Consider the following 14666-nt stretch of genomic DNA (forward strand, 5'->3'; position numbering starts at 1 on the left):
TCAGGTGAGGGGAGGGTTTAGTAAATTATTGTTAATCAAATCAGAAACCATTTAAGATTAAACGTCTCAAATTTGAGGTAATTTTCCTCGTGATACCGGGGACAATATGTTTAAGTCGCGATTTTGTCTGCGTTCAGTGAAGTGTATCGTCAGTCAAAATAGGTTGGGAACTACTAAAGCCTGTGACAAACATCTTGGCATTTCAGCTAAACGAATAAAACGCAAGCTCTGACGCGACGTTGCCAAATGGTAAAGGGGTGTAGCTTTGGCTAAGCGAATTACAGCGCGATCAGGTGAAAGGGGTAGACGTGGATGTGTACAAAATAAACGTGGCAATACCGCTTACCTCTCATTTGCTAGCAGCATTTAAAGGGAACTTGGAGCGCCGCCTTCAAATGCCAAGATGTTTGTCACGCCGTTTAGTATAAACTGTTTAATTACGAATCTGTAAACAATTACAATAATTGTGTTTTTAAGACAGGCTTTCAGGATAGAGCTCCCTCGTCGCTTGTGGATAGCGTACACGCCTTTACCACGGGAGACCCGGGTTGGATTTCAGGCGTGAAATCATGCATTTTGGATCCCATATCTCATATGGCCTCGCTGCTGAACGGAACGCGAAATTCAAGAAAGAAAATGGTTTCAGAATAGTATTGACTCAAATGTAGCAACGTATTTTTATTGTTTACATAATTAGCATTATATTCAATATCATTTTCGCGGATATCCTTATGTTTTGGTTTTCCATTTTTTTAAATTTTTTATCCCTGACGTTTCAAAAGCACCGTTCCTTTTGCATCCGTTGTGTGTTGTCATTCTTTCTAAAAGGCTGACGTGTGTGGGATACTTAGCACTCTTAATCAATCCATCTCGGATAATATTGTCTGTAGGAAACACAGAGCAGAGTAAATCCTTTTTGTTTAAAATTGCCTCAATTATTTCGATTTTTAAAAGCTTGTTTGTTATTGGAACCTTGTACACAGTAATATTTTATATTTTTTATTATATAGGGTGTTTAGTGTAATTCAACACTTGTATCTTTTTCTCCTAGAAATATGGGTGAATTAGTTGATATAAGTGAATAGTGACATTTTGGTCAATCCGTTTCTAGCAAAGAACGTGGTTGTATAGTAAGGCTAAGGGGTGAGAGACAGACTCATAATCGAGTCTAGATGTGCTTCAGGTGAAACATTACCCTTCGTCGTGGGTGACTCAGTGTTTGGTTTCATCGATCGGAGGAGGGAGCCAAAGGCTGGCTAACAGGAAGGGGCAAGATATTCGTATCGGCGTGGGATGCATTTTAAGTGTAAACGAGGAGATTTTGCTCTCTGTGCCAGCAAATGATGCGAGTACAGGGAGGATGTACCTGGGTTATTTAGACACGTACCACCAACCAACGGTCTGTTTATGTAGTTTAATTTGATTTGCATATTAAAATCTAATCGGACTCGTGAAGTTAAGCCTTTGATTACTGGATACATATATATACTATATTACCACAACATATTATGTTTATGCAGAAAAAAACTGTCTTATATTTGTAATGAGATCAAGGAAGACCTTGGGAGTAGTGAAGCAATTAATATCCGTTTTGAGAATTGAAAAAATGCAGTTTTATATGAAGTTCGACCTATCTGTAATCATTTTTGTTACATTATGTTATTATCTCTTAGATTTGTTAGATATTCCAGTATAAACTGGCGTTCAGCTGTATCTGAAATTATTTTCGTAAATAAATAAAATAAAAAGATGCCTAACATAATGTGTAGTGGTGAAATTAGGCATTTTTGCGGCCCTAAATAATTTATGACTGTTGCTCTCTCACCCTCCACCACACCCCCAACACGTGATAAGGTGTCCACTAATGAAATTGTCCCACTAATGAAACAGGTTTGCTTCAACCGCAGACTGTTTTATAGTACATTTACTTTTTACTGTACGTATATATAATATAAAATCTTTAGGACCAACAGTTTAGTAGATGGTGTCACACAACGGTTTTTGATCAGTCTTGAACATGGACTGTGAAGTCGTTTTGACATGAAATTTATATGTGTTATTTTAGAGTAATAATGAAATATACCCAACCAAACAAAACGTAAAACGTTTACAGTAACAATTTAGAAAAATGAATTAAATCGATATTTGTTAAAAACAACGTCAGTCACTTATTTAACTTTTATCATTTCTGGATCAAAATATCCAATATATTTCAATCAAAAGTTTTCTCGTAGGCCTTATATCTGGATCACTTAACTCAGTATGATGTGCTTATTCCGGTGAAAATACGAAAACTCAACTTAGGAACCGTTCAAAAATTTTGCGACCCTTGATCCAAAAACTAATTCTTGCCCAAGATCGCAATCTTTTTTTTTTTTTTTTTTTTTTGATCGTTCCTAAAATTCTTGTTACTGCTTTTAACGACTCTGTATCCAGGGGGTCAAGGATGCCGCCCCCCTAAATTTTTGCTGTCCCCCCTAAAATTTTCACGGTAGGCTTGCAAATGAACTATAATATGGTGATAAACTATAATAAGATTGGATCGCCCTCTCCCCTAACTTCAGCCCCTTTCTTTCATTTTTGGGTTGGCTACCGGCGTGGTTTCAACTCGAAATAATAGTCGTTTCTATACAGACTCAGAAAGCAGAAAAAGTGAAAATCTTTAAAATACTGACTGGAGTTTTAACAGATATCGGTTTAATTGTTCCGATTGTTTTTTTCATTCCTTTTTAATTTTGTGGCCCTAGTCATTTTGCCTGGTTTGCCTAGTCTACTGTGGTACTGAAAAGAATAACGTTCGATAATCTAGTAAATTTTGCTAAGGATGCACAGTGGCTCAACGATGGAGCACTCACCTCTGGTGCGACGTTTTCTGGTTTGGACACGCAAACTTGTGGTGGACTTTGTATCCATGGATTTTCTCGGGTTCTCCAGTCATTTCATACACATTCACTTTCATTAGTCTAAGTCTAAAGAGTCTAAAGTCGAAAGAGCATTATCGTGGGACGTAAAAATTCTCTATTTCTTTTCGTGAACAAAATTGCCTGTCTTGTTTTTGAGAAAAACTCATGAACTCCAATACAAAGCTACCCTTTTGAATATCCCCTCAATAAAAAAAAAAAAAAAAAAAAAAAAAAACACTTGGTTTATAGTATAGAAAACAAAGTTGTTAGACCCGTTTTGGGAAAATTCCCTTCTGTAAATATCCATATTTTGAGGATCAGTTCGATCCTCTAGGAGAATTATATATGTACAACTTACGTTTAAAATTTGGACCGTTGAACGGTACTCTAGACGAGTATACATACAGTACATAGAAACAGACATCTCATTATTTATTATTATTATTATTATTATTATTATTATTATTATTATTATTATTATTATTATTATTTGCATGTAGAGACACTGAAACCTATAAATCCAGCAAAATCTTGAAAGTAAAAGTGAAGATGGAGCAAGATCTTGGTCGAAATATCAGCACATGAAAATTCGTTCTCAAATACTCTGCTGCTAAATCCTTTACTTAATTTCGACTTTTGTATTGTTACAGACCATCCAGTCAGACTAGAATGTAATGCTGCTGCGTTATAAGAGAAATAGTACCTTAAATCCCTGAAAGAAGACAACATTATAGAAAAGAGTATGATGAAGCTAAGATCGATGACTTTATTCTTTGGTAAAAAGAATAAGTTTGTCATAGTACTAACAAGGATGATTTTTAAAATATTTCTTCGAAGCGTTAATTCATAAAACATTTCTCTTTTGCATAAAAGAGCTAAGGTCCATTTTATTAAATTTATGATCCCACCTTGTCCAAGTATTGTGAATATAGCACACGACACAATTTTTTCCATATTCATGAAGCGAATCAACAGCCTGGAACTGTGAAAATCTCTTCCGTGTTAAACCGGATGAGCGGAAGCCGTATTTACATATAGTTTTTTTTTAATTTAAATTTCCATAATGTGACGTTGAGTGTGTCTGTTTTCTACATGCAAAAAGTTATTATTCATGTATTTTATGTGTGTTTTGATTAAACTAGTTTTTCTGGAATCTTTTAATAGCTTGTGCACGTGGATTTGTCTTCCTTCTAGAAGATTTAGTAATTGAGTTTGTCTGAGGAAAGAGGGATGGATGTTAATAGAGAATTCTTACTTGAATGTGTTCTTTCTTCTTCTTCTTTATAACAATGTTCTAAACATAACTGAAGTTTTTCTGCTATGGAAACAGCAATGACGGAAAGTAAGTCGCTCAGAGACTATATATTAAAACAGTAATCTCTAACACAGAATTCGATTGGTGGAACTGTAGAAAAATGGGACGAAGCTCAATCCACATGACTCATATCCGGGACCTCTTGATTGCGACGTTAGAACACTACTCGTTTACCTATACCCAACCAGTCTTTTCTTTCTTTAACCATTCCTTTATTGTAATAGTGTATCGATGGTGTCTCATGAAGTTCTTAACAATCTTGAAGAAAGAAATTTATGTATTAAGTTCTGTGCTATAATCTACATATAATCTACATTCAGATATTTGATTATTGCATATTGAGATTTAAACGGTATACCTATGAAAAGGTATTTTTTTTTTAAAGAAAACGGAAATTTTCTTTTTCTCTTCTTTTCTTTAGATACTTAATTATGTACTTACGGTCTTGGCTTTTTTGTACAATTAGGGGCACGCAGATATTTTGGGGGAGGGTTCCTGGGTTTTGGGGGTATCCAATACTATAAGCCGTTACGTCTATGTAGTATTGAACGGGTATTATTATGCACCTGAAAAGACTGGAAGTAATTGTAAAATACTTCGGTCCATATTTTCAGAAAAAATAAAAGAACTAGATTGTTTTTATAAGAGAGAGAGTACAGATGAAGTGTAAGATCAAATTTCCGTTCTACATCAATCATTTCTGTGTTAAACAAGTTTAGTGTTATTGGGGAAATGTGCAAAATGTACCTATGTTCAATTAGGAATTCGTTTGGGGGTGTTCGGACCCGGTGACCCCCCTCATGGGTGCACCCTGTGTGTAGCATACAGTAGATGTAAGCTCTAATCCAAGAGAGTCATCCAGGTCTGACAGCTCAAAATCAACTCAACTCTCTTAATTAGGTATCAAACTGATATTACCTAGTTTGCTCGCATGCTTTAAGTATGCAACCCAACTTCTCATTGGTGCTGTTTTGGTTGCCAATAAAAGTTCAGACTTGGAGGCACTTGAACAAAAAAAATTGACATAAAACAATTACAACCATTTTTATTATTATTGTGATCTCGTGATGTATTTGCATCACATTGTCGGTTCAAAGAACACTTCTACGAACTCCAAATATTCTGTTTTAAGAAGCTTAGTGCGAATTATGTTTGCAAAATGAAAGAAATGAACCGTTGTGTTGAGTGTCATTGTAAGCCTAGCACGACAGGACAAGTTCTTTATTTACAAAACTCTTTTTCTATAATATCGTATCTGTAGGTTTAAAATGGTAACTTTGTGAGTAAGCGTAAAGGTAACTGCCTTCTCGAATTTTAAAGAGCTCTATAAATGCCATATAAATACAGTTCAACCTAGATGCTCCTACATAGAGTGTTACTTTTCTTCTAAAACATGTACTTTACATTTAATTGTAAACGAATATTGCTTGGAACAAAATTTAACCATTACTTTTTAATACGTGTGCAGTATTACGAATACCGTTATCTTTTTACATCAAAATAACGTTAATAGCAGCTCTATGAACCATTAGTTGAAACTAGGGAACGTACCACATCATCGTTGCATTCTCTATAGAGCAATAAATTTTCATCAATTCTTGTAAATATTTAATTTCTACTTGACTTTTTTTTCTTATAATGGGAAAAGGAGTAAAACAAACGCATTTCTTGACTTAAAATCTTTTATTAAAACTCTCTACTTAAGAAAAAAAATATTCGGTGTAATCACGAACTCCTTATACACTCTTGGCACTTGTATAGGATTTCAACAAACCATTCGGTGGAACTTGAGAGCCAGCTCAGCGTAAATAGAACGAAAAGCGAATATCGGTAGAAGCAAAATAGTTCGCTGCCGAGCTGTTATGCAATACTGTAAAACAAAGTGGATTGGTTGGTTGCATATTGTCAAGGATATGATCGTGTAAATTTACCATTATTGCAAAACTACATAAACCTTCATAGTATACTGGCATTTTCTGAATCCACACATTAGTCTTCTTCATAAACATTTTTCAGGTTCATTTACGTTAAGCAACTGTGGTATAATTCCTAAGCGAGGTATAATTCCTCGTTGTTCCTTCGGGAAGCTGGAAAAATTAGTGTAGAAAATTTTTGAAAAATGTGAGAATTCCGTCTGAAGCCAGGCCCTAACCCATTTGCCTAGTAAAGCTAGGCGAGATCAGTAGAACATGGTTAGGTTAATCAGTTCTTTCACATATATATAATATTTGAGTATATAAAAAGGCGCGAAATAAGGAGCTGGGGAGAAAGCTGTGATTGAGATTATGGTTATCGTACTATATACAGTGAAACCCCTCGACAATGAACATCGATGGGACATGATTATTTGTCCGCAAAGAGGCAACCATCACAGAGAGTTTACTCAAATTTAGATTACGCACAGCTTATGTGGTAATTATGAGTTGTATACAATGAATACCTTAGTTATTAATGCAAATATAGGTTAATATCGAAGTACTGTACGCGGTGCTCGAATTATTGGTGGAATGAGAGCGGAAACTCCCCTGTAAAGAAACAAAAGTATTCGTGAGGAATGTGTTTGTATTGATGTTCTTCCATTTTTTGTGTGATCATTTACTTCTCAAGTACAAATCATACATCTATACTGTATTTTAATTCACTTACTGAATGTATTAGAATAAAAGTAACCAATAAAAATATGATACCTTTATTAATTATTGAAAATGTGGAAGAACTAATCGACCAGGGCGGTATAAAATTCTTGGGAAAAATATCAGCGATAGTTGTCTGCCATATAATCTTGCGGACGGTAGTTTCTGATCGGAATTTGTAACTATTGGATTAGTTGTAACGATCAATTGAAGATTTCTGTTCAAATTGTAGAAAGTATTTTCTGTGCTAAATAAATATTAGCTGAAAATAATTCTTGTCTGTTGTGTAGAGGTTATTAAAACGTTGGAGGCAAATAAATAAATAAAAAATACGTGCGTCTGTATCGTACAAGCGAAGGAGGGTTCTCTCCCATAATAATAAATACTTTTTGTCGGACAAAGTAGGTTGTCCGTATTACGGAATGTACACTATTGAGAAGTGTCTGTTAAGGAATGTTTTTACTGTATAATTAACAACTGATCCTGCATTACCCAGATATTTACAGATATACGTCAATTAATATCATAACTATATATAAAACTACATAAAATAAACGGGTACTTCCGGTTGACGTAGAAAGTTGAAATTTAGCATGATTGTACAGGAAAATTGCCAAAAAGTGAATATTTTTACGTTTTAGGGAGTCTAAAGGGGGGATGAAGACTTTCCCCATGTTATTTAAATGGGCCTTTCTTTCTTACCTATAGTGTCATGTTTTGGTACTTGAAATTGCCATATAAACTTGAAATTGGGTATGCTTGTACGTTTTTGTTAGGACCTAATTACATCACTAAAAATAAAAGTTTCCAACTTTAGACTGGTTTTACGGGGAACTGAAAAATCTTCCCCATGTTATTTACATGGGGCATCTTTTACAACCCAAAATTATTGGGTACTACCTGTAGGGCTACCATGATTAAATTTGACATGATTGTAGCTTTCCAGGACTAACAGCCCAAAAACTTGCCAAAGTGAATATTTTTAATTTTTAGAGGGCCTAAAGGGACGATGAAAAAATTCCCCATGTTATTTATAAATTGACTTTTTTTAAACCTATAATCCCATATTTTAGATACATGGGATTGAAATAAAAACTTGAAACTCGGCATGCTTGTATGTTTTTGTTAGCGTTACATAAGTACATCATCAAAAATAAAAATCCAACTATAGAGTAGTTTTATTGGGAACTCAAATCTTTCCCATATTATTTATATGGGACATCTTCTACACCTAAAAATGTTTAAGTACTTCCGGCAGGATTAGAAATGGTGAAATTTGGCATGATTGTAGCCTTTTGGGACTAACCCACAGGGAAATTGCCAAAAGTGAATACTTTTAGTTTTTAAGGGGTCTACAGTAAAGGGGGATGAAGAAATGCCTATGTTATTTAAATGGGCACTTTTTTCTGGGAGGGGAATTCAAAATCTTATCTTTTAGATAATTGAAATAGGAAAAGAAACTTGAAATTTAAAAGAATTGTGGGTTTAAGAGGTGCGAGGTCGTAGGCCGAGTAAAGGCGGGGGTAAGGGGCGAAGCCCCCGGGTGGACCAAATTCAGAAAATGTTAAGAGCGAGTACACGAAATTCACTCTTGATGCAAGGGCTACATAGGAGAAGCGAGACCGTAGGAGAAGCAAACAAGGGTTGTGGGGGCGGAACCCCCATTTAGCAAAAGGCTAATTCTTTGATATAAAACTCTCAGACTCTTACGTTAGTGTAGAAGGTAGACCCACAGCAAAGGTAATTTTTGAAAGTAGTAGTTCAATATAGAAAAATGGAGACGGAAGAATAGAAAGTTTGCAGGAACGAAAGGCTGATATGTAGGAAGAGAGAGATGTGCATCTGTTCTTGCACTGATTTCAGGTATAACTTGTCCGTTATATGTAAAATAAATGTTGCTAAAGTGGGATGACTGAAAATTGATGCGGAATGAAGCAAATAGAAATTGAGAAATATCCATAAATGTTTTAGTTTCTATTATCATAGTTGTTTGGAGTTTTTATAGTTGCTTGGATCTTGTTAGGTTTCTTCCTATATCTCAAATCATAAATTTTAATTGTATTAGTGGGAAAGGATGAGAAAAAAGAGCTTTATATATTTAAAAGAAATGAATAGTCTTCTGATGCTCGAACCAATAGCTCGCAAGAGAACTAAATTAAGGAGCTTTGAGGGTTGACAGAAGTGTTACCTCTTAGGTGAAAGTCCGGTTTATCCGTTATGAAAATTACAAAACACATGTTACTTTCCTTTTCACAGACCAAGCTATTTTCTTTTCTCTGAAAGAATTCAGGAAGAAAAACATAACTTTATAAGATTATAAAACCTCTCACAATATGTAGCAGCTTGTAAAATATCAAGTCACCGCCAACCACTATTTCCGTATAATAACTCATTTCATAAGTAATTCTTCTTCTTCTTCTTCTTCTTCTTCTTCTTCTTCTTATTATTATTATTATTATTATTATTATTATTATTATTATTATTATTATTATTATTATTATTATTATTATTATATAGGTCACAGTTGAATAATGTTCACCCCTGACGCGAATGGTTGTGTGTTCGATTCTCGACCATTCGGTTCGTGGCGTATCTTCCGAGATTCTTTTAGTTTACATTGCACCATTTTCGTTATTTTTTTTTATCAGTTTCCTTTGTCTAAAAAGGATGTAACTAATAACCGTAAAGGATGTAGCCAATTTATTTTTATATTATTATTTGAATAATTTCCTATATTTATCAACAAAAATAATCCTGTACTGCTTTTTATGCTCCGTGTTACAATTAATTTCGAATCTTTCCTCCAAATGCTAAGTTGGATCAATGTCCCCAGAAGGAGCCACTGTCGACGTGTCCGGTGGCTCGCTCTAGCGGCCGTTGTATTCTCTGTTTGTCGGCGGGGATTAGTTCGTGAGGCCGAGGCGTGGTGCGGTAGTGACATGTAGTGAAGCAGGAGGCGACAATGAGTGGGATTCAACAGCAACAACCGGCAACTACAACAGCCTCTGCTACCACACAACCAGGACCCGGTTCCTATATGTATACAAGTAGCTCGAGTTTATTGCGTTCGAATTATTCCAGTCAACCAAGGCCTGCCGCCGATAAAACTCGATGGGACGATTTGAATAAAAGAGCCCAGCAGAACAGTACAGGCCCGCCTCCAACCCTACCCAAGTATACTGGGTTCAGTTACACAGCCGGCTCCAGCCCCGCCTCGTACGGATCCGGGTCTACGTATCGTCTTGCTAGCCTTGATCGGTTGGCGCACAGGCAACGGTTGTTCGAGCAACAACAACAAAACGGAGATGTCTCCCAGCCAGTAAGTGCAATTGTCTTTATTTCCTGCATGTGAGTCTCTCTTACGCTTCGGTTGGGTTTATTGATTGTTGACATCTTATTGCTGTAACAAGTTCGTTCTCTGCTCCCTCCCCCATTCATTCCAATGCTGTACATCACCTCTGCTTGCATCTTTACGATTGGACTTTTAACTAAGATTAAGTAGATTGATTACAATGCATGTGTGAAGGTCACAGATAGAGATTCCAACATGAGTGATGTTTTATCACTTCAGTGTCAAAGGCTTTATCCAGATACAGCATTCGTAACAGGGGAATATCGGATATGCATTATTTGTTTTTATTTTATAAAGATTATACACGCTTCTTTTAATAGTGTGGTAGTGTTTCATAGCATTAATATATGCCCATACTCGTCAACCGTCTCGTCAGCATTCGTAACAGGGGAATATCGGATATGCATTATTTGTTTTTATTTTATAAAGATTATACACGCTTCTTTTAATAGTGTGGTAGTGTTTCATAGCATTAATATATGCCCATACTCGTCAATTCCTGTGGTGGACGACATCGTGTTCGTGGGGTTTTCTCGGGTTCTCCCGTTTCCTCGTACATTATCATTTTACCAGATTTCATTATCACTCACCATCATTACTCATCCATCTTCTTTAGTCTAATAGACAAAACCGTAGGACATAACACTAAACACTCATTTAATTTCGTTAATTCCTGCAGTGAATTCTTGCAGCTGGTTTTGATAACTCTCACTCTGAATTTTGTCACGTAGTATTGTGTTATGTATATGGTTGCATGGTCATGTTCAGATAAACATTCTTCTCACTGTGAAAGATGTATGAACGTTTTGATTGACGAATGGATTGATCGAGCGAACACTACCCGGGTTTTTATCCGAAGCATTGTATCCCCATGGGGACTGAACCCTAGGTATGCGCACAGAACGTACACTCGTCATTCAATCAGTCACGAAGAGGTACATATGCCCGTATTGTAGGTATTGTTGCAAATGTTTTTCACCCCTTTGAAAGTAATAATAATAATAATAATAATAATAATAATAAAGGAACTTCGTTACGTTACAGTGGAAGTTTTCAGCTTTATTGTGATTGTATTTGTTTCTGTTCTATTCTAGTTAGAGAATATCCAGTTCAGACGTTAGTGTTTTACTATCTTTTTGTTTGTGTGTGTGTGTGTGCAAAGTATGGCTTATATATTGACAAAATGATAGTATGGTGTATTATATTGCCATAATTCATAGGTTCTGGTTTCATTACTCGGATTAGAGCACATGTTATTGGGTTGCTGTTTGTCTTATTCATCTGACAAATGCAGAGATGTTCATCATTTCTTATTATGCCTTTTCCTCTCCCGATGAACTGAAGGTTTGGAATGTTATAATAGCCAGTCGTTTGCTAATCTTGTATATAAACATATTTGTATGCGGAGTACTCGTATATAACCGTGTATTACGTTATTAGTGAATGTTTACTGTTCTGTGACATTCCATTCATTGTATTAGGTAGGCCTATATCTGCTAATTCACCGGAAAGAAGGCGTGAAAACATGGCAAGTAGAGATAGTGACATTGATTATATAGTTCCTTTGTCAATAACAACAGCTCCTTCAGAGGTCAAGGGCTGAGGCTTCCAATTTCCTTTTTCATTCTGAGGGAGAGGATGCTTCGGAGTCGTTTAGATAAGAATACAATCGAACAGATAGTGCTCTAGTGAAATGAAGAAAATAAGAATGCGGTTAGACACGATAACCATCTGATGATGAATAGTTGAATACGTGAATGGTGTTTGAATGTTTCATGACATTACAACATTTCAGTGATGCTTTTGTCTGATATCATCAAATTTATTTACTTGATTATTTATTTTATTTATTTGATTACTTATTTATTGATTGTATCTTGTAATGTTGTTTCATTAGTAATACCACTTAGTTTATGATTAGGCCAATACACACAGTACGAGTTTTTGTCGTTGATAAAGAGTGGAACAAATTACGTCTTTAATTAGTTACAGCAATTATTGGTGCTCTGCTCGCTGATCTGTAGCTAGAGTCCCGAGTCCGATTCCCAGTAGGGAGAATATTATAATGTGAACAAACTACGGTGATTCGGATTCAACCTTAAATTCTAGTTTCACGTTTTCTGTAGCTGATGAGGTACATTTAACAAACAACAGTAATTGATTTTTTTAGTTAATGAAATTTTTTAACGCAAATGCATATTTTCAGGCAATACTGTCCTTGTTGAGACTAAAGCATCTTCAGAGAGCATCTCAACGTTTTTTTCTTTTTCGCTTGGAAGCCGCTGTTGTATTAAATAAACATATAAACATGATGTTAAAGTCTTAAAAGACACTTAAAATCGAAATGATAAAGTTGCTACATTAGTTTCAGTAATTAGGTTGAAATATCAGAAGTGCCCGTTCTTCGTGCTGAAAAATAAGCTTTAGTAAGTAAAATGCCGGAAATTTGAATATTAGAGTAATTTAGAACTTTTCACCTTCAGAAGATGAATTTTCAAAAACTGCAATACATGTTCAGTTATTTTTAATGAAGAGTTTATAGCCAATTTTTTCTCTCTAAATTCGTAAATTCGCGTATGACCTATAGAAATGAGAGAGAGAGAGAAAAAAAAACCACTACCCCCTGTCCTGTTAGAATATGCATTTTAAAAAAATAATTTCCTCTTGTTTTCGTGACAAAAGAAGTTTTCTGTCATAATTTTACATTTCTGTCTATAGTAGTATCACTTGGACATTGATAAATGAATCACTTTTACTCTTCTATATAATAGTACAGATAAATATAAGTGGGGAAAGTCTTAATAGACCAGAAATTTAATCTGAAATGGTTTCGGCCTATTTTGCATTGTGTTGATCTTATTACATAATGTAAGCGTGCATGTGACAGTTTAAAGAAGACAGACCTACATGTACTTGTAGAGTACCTAATAAACAAACAGAACTTCCTTTGTCGAATTGAAGTGGTTCTAACTACGTGAATTTCTGATTGAGAGATTGGTGAACTACCATAGTCGCTCAGTGTTAAGGAATAGGCCACAGTAACTCTGTTGTAGCGAGCTCACTTCTAATGCAAAGGGGTCTCTGGTTCAGTCCCAGGTCGGCGGCACGGTGACTCAGTGCTGGAGCGTTCACCTCTGGTGCGTGGGGTCGCTGGTTCGGCAAGTGGGTTTTGTGATTGACAAACCGTGTTCGTGGATTTCCTCGGAGTTCTCCCGTTTCCTCCCATATTACGTATTCCCCCATTGCATTCATTCTCATCACAGTCTACTTTAGCTCAGCCTGCATAACCATGGGACGTAAAATTGAAAGATTTCATTTTATTTTCAGTCCCAGGTCATTTGAATTTATGGTAGGGGGATAGTGTCCGGGGGTTTTCTTGAACCTTTTGTTTCCTCCCACATTATTGTTCCAACAATTCTTTAATAATAATAATAATAATAATAATAATAATAACGCACTTTCATTGATGATCTGTGTTACTTAGTTTACGCAGTATAATTGTGGGAGGTCGAATTTAAAGGTTTCATTTCATTTTTCCCGTTGTCAAAGAGTATTTTCAAATTAGTTATGACTTGTTAATAATGAACTGAGTAATGTTATTCACGAGGCAGTATATTTTCCATGTTGTCTCGAAAATGAGGCGAGACTAAAACTACGTATCTAAATGTGAGTAGAGACAAATATTACATATTTAATTTTGAGACGAGACGAAACGAGAAATGTGACAATTCTCGTCTCGTTTTCCAGACTAGAATCGAGACATCCGAGAAATTTTACGAGTCGCATGGGCAGCACTAGTTCGCCCAAGTCTTAGAGCTCATATTAAAGGGATTCATAGTAAAATAAATAAATAAATAAAGTTGATGAAGTGATTGTATGAATAGAATGAACAGTATTTGTCAACGTTTAAAGACATCAAGTCATTACAGAATATACTCTTAAGAGTTTTCATCACGGCGAAATTAAAATCCCGCTAATTTTACAGTGATTATGTGATATCTTCAAATAGATAAAAGATAATCGAAATGTGGAACAAGAGCGCCCTAGACAATATTATTTTACATGAGAAATCGTTATCACGACTCACTTATCTGTTTTCGATTTCGAGCCATTTTGAAAATCGGCATTTATTTTCGCGTTTCTAAACAGCTGAAAACGGAAAGCCGCTAGGTGACTTGTGATAACGGTACCTCACGCAAAATAATATTGTCTAGAGCGCTCTTGTTCCATATTGCAATTATCTTTTATCTATTTGAAGATATCACATAATTACTGTAAAATTAGCGGTATTTTAATTTCGCCGGGATGAAGACTCATAATATTAAATAAGGTTTAAATATTATTACTTCATACCTTTTTATGGACACCACATGACCCGGAAGGATTCTGATAATTAAATTTGAGTGAATGACAGTGGCTCAGTGGTAAAGCCATGTGTGAGGCCCCTAGTTTGATCTCCGACC

General features: G+C 35.5%; 1 protein-coding gene across 9 annotated transcripts in view; it reads left to right on the plus strand.

Moving 5' to 3' along the window:
- pnut (septin 7-like protein pnut) overlaps positions 1 to 14666 on the plus strand; it is a 451701-nt gene that overhangs the window by 201142 nt on the left and 235893 nt on the right. For 6 of the 9 annotated variants that reach the window (XM_081755586.1, XM_081755609.1, XM_081755617.1 and 3 more), the window contains exon 1: positions 9749 to 10170. The exons of 2 other annotated variants lie outside the window; for them this stretch is intronic. In XM_081755586.1, coding sequence (XP_081611712.1) covers positions 9814 to 10170 — 357 coding nt within the window. In that variant the 5' untranslated portion in view covers positions 9749 to 9813. Of the gene's footprint in view, positions 1 to 9748; positions 10171 to 14666 lie in introns of those variants that run through there. One more of the 9 variants, XM_081755601.1, reaches the window with a different exon arrangement.

Source organism: Thermobia domestica, chromosome 1 (assembly GCF_964235325.1).
Source record: "Thermobia domestica chromosome 1, izTheDome1.hap1.1, whole genome shotgun sequence".
NCBI lineage: Eukaryota > Metazoa > Arthropoda > Insecta > Zygentoma > Lepismatidae > Thermobia > Thermobia domestica.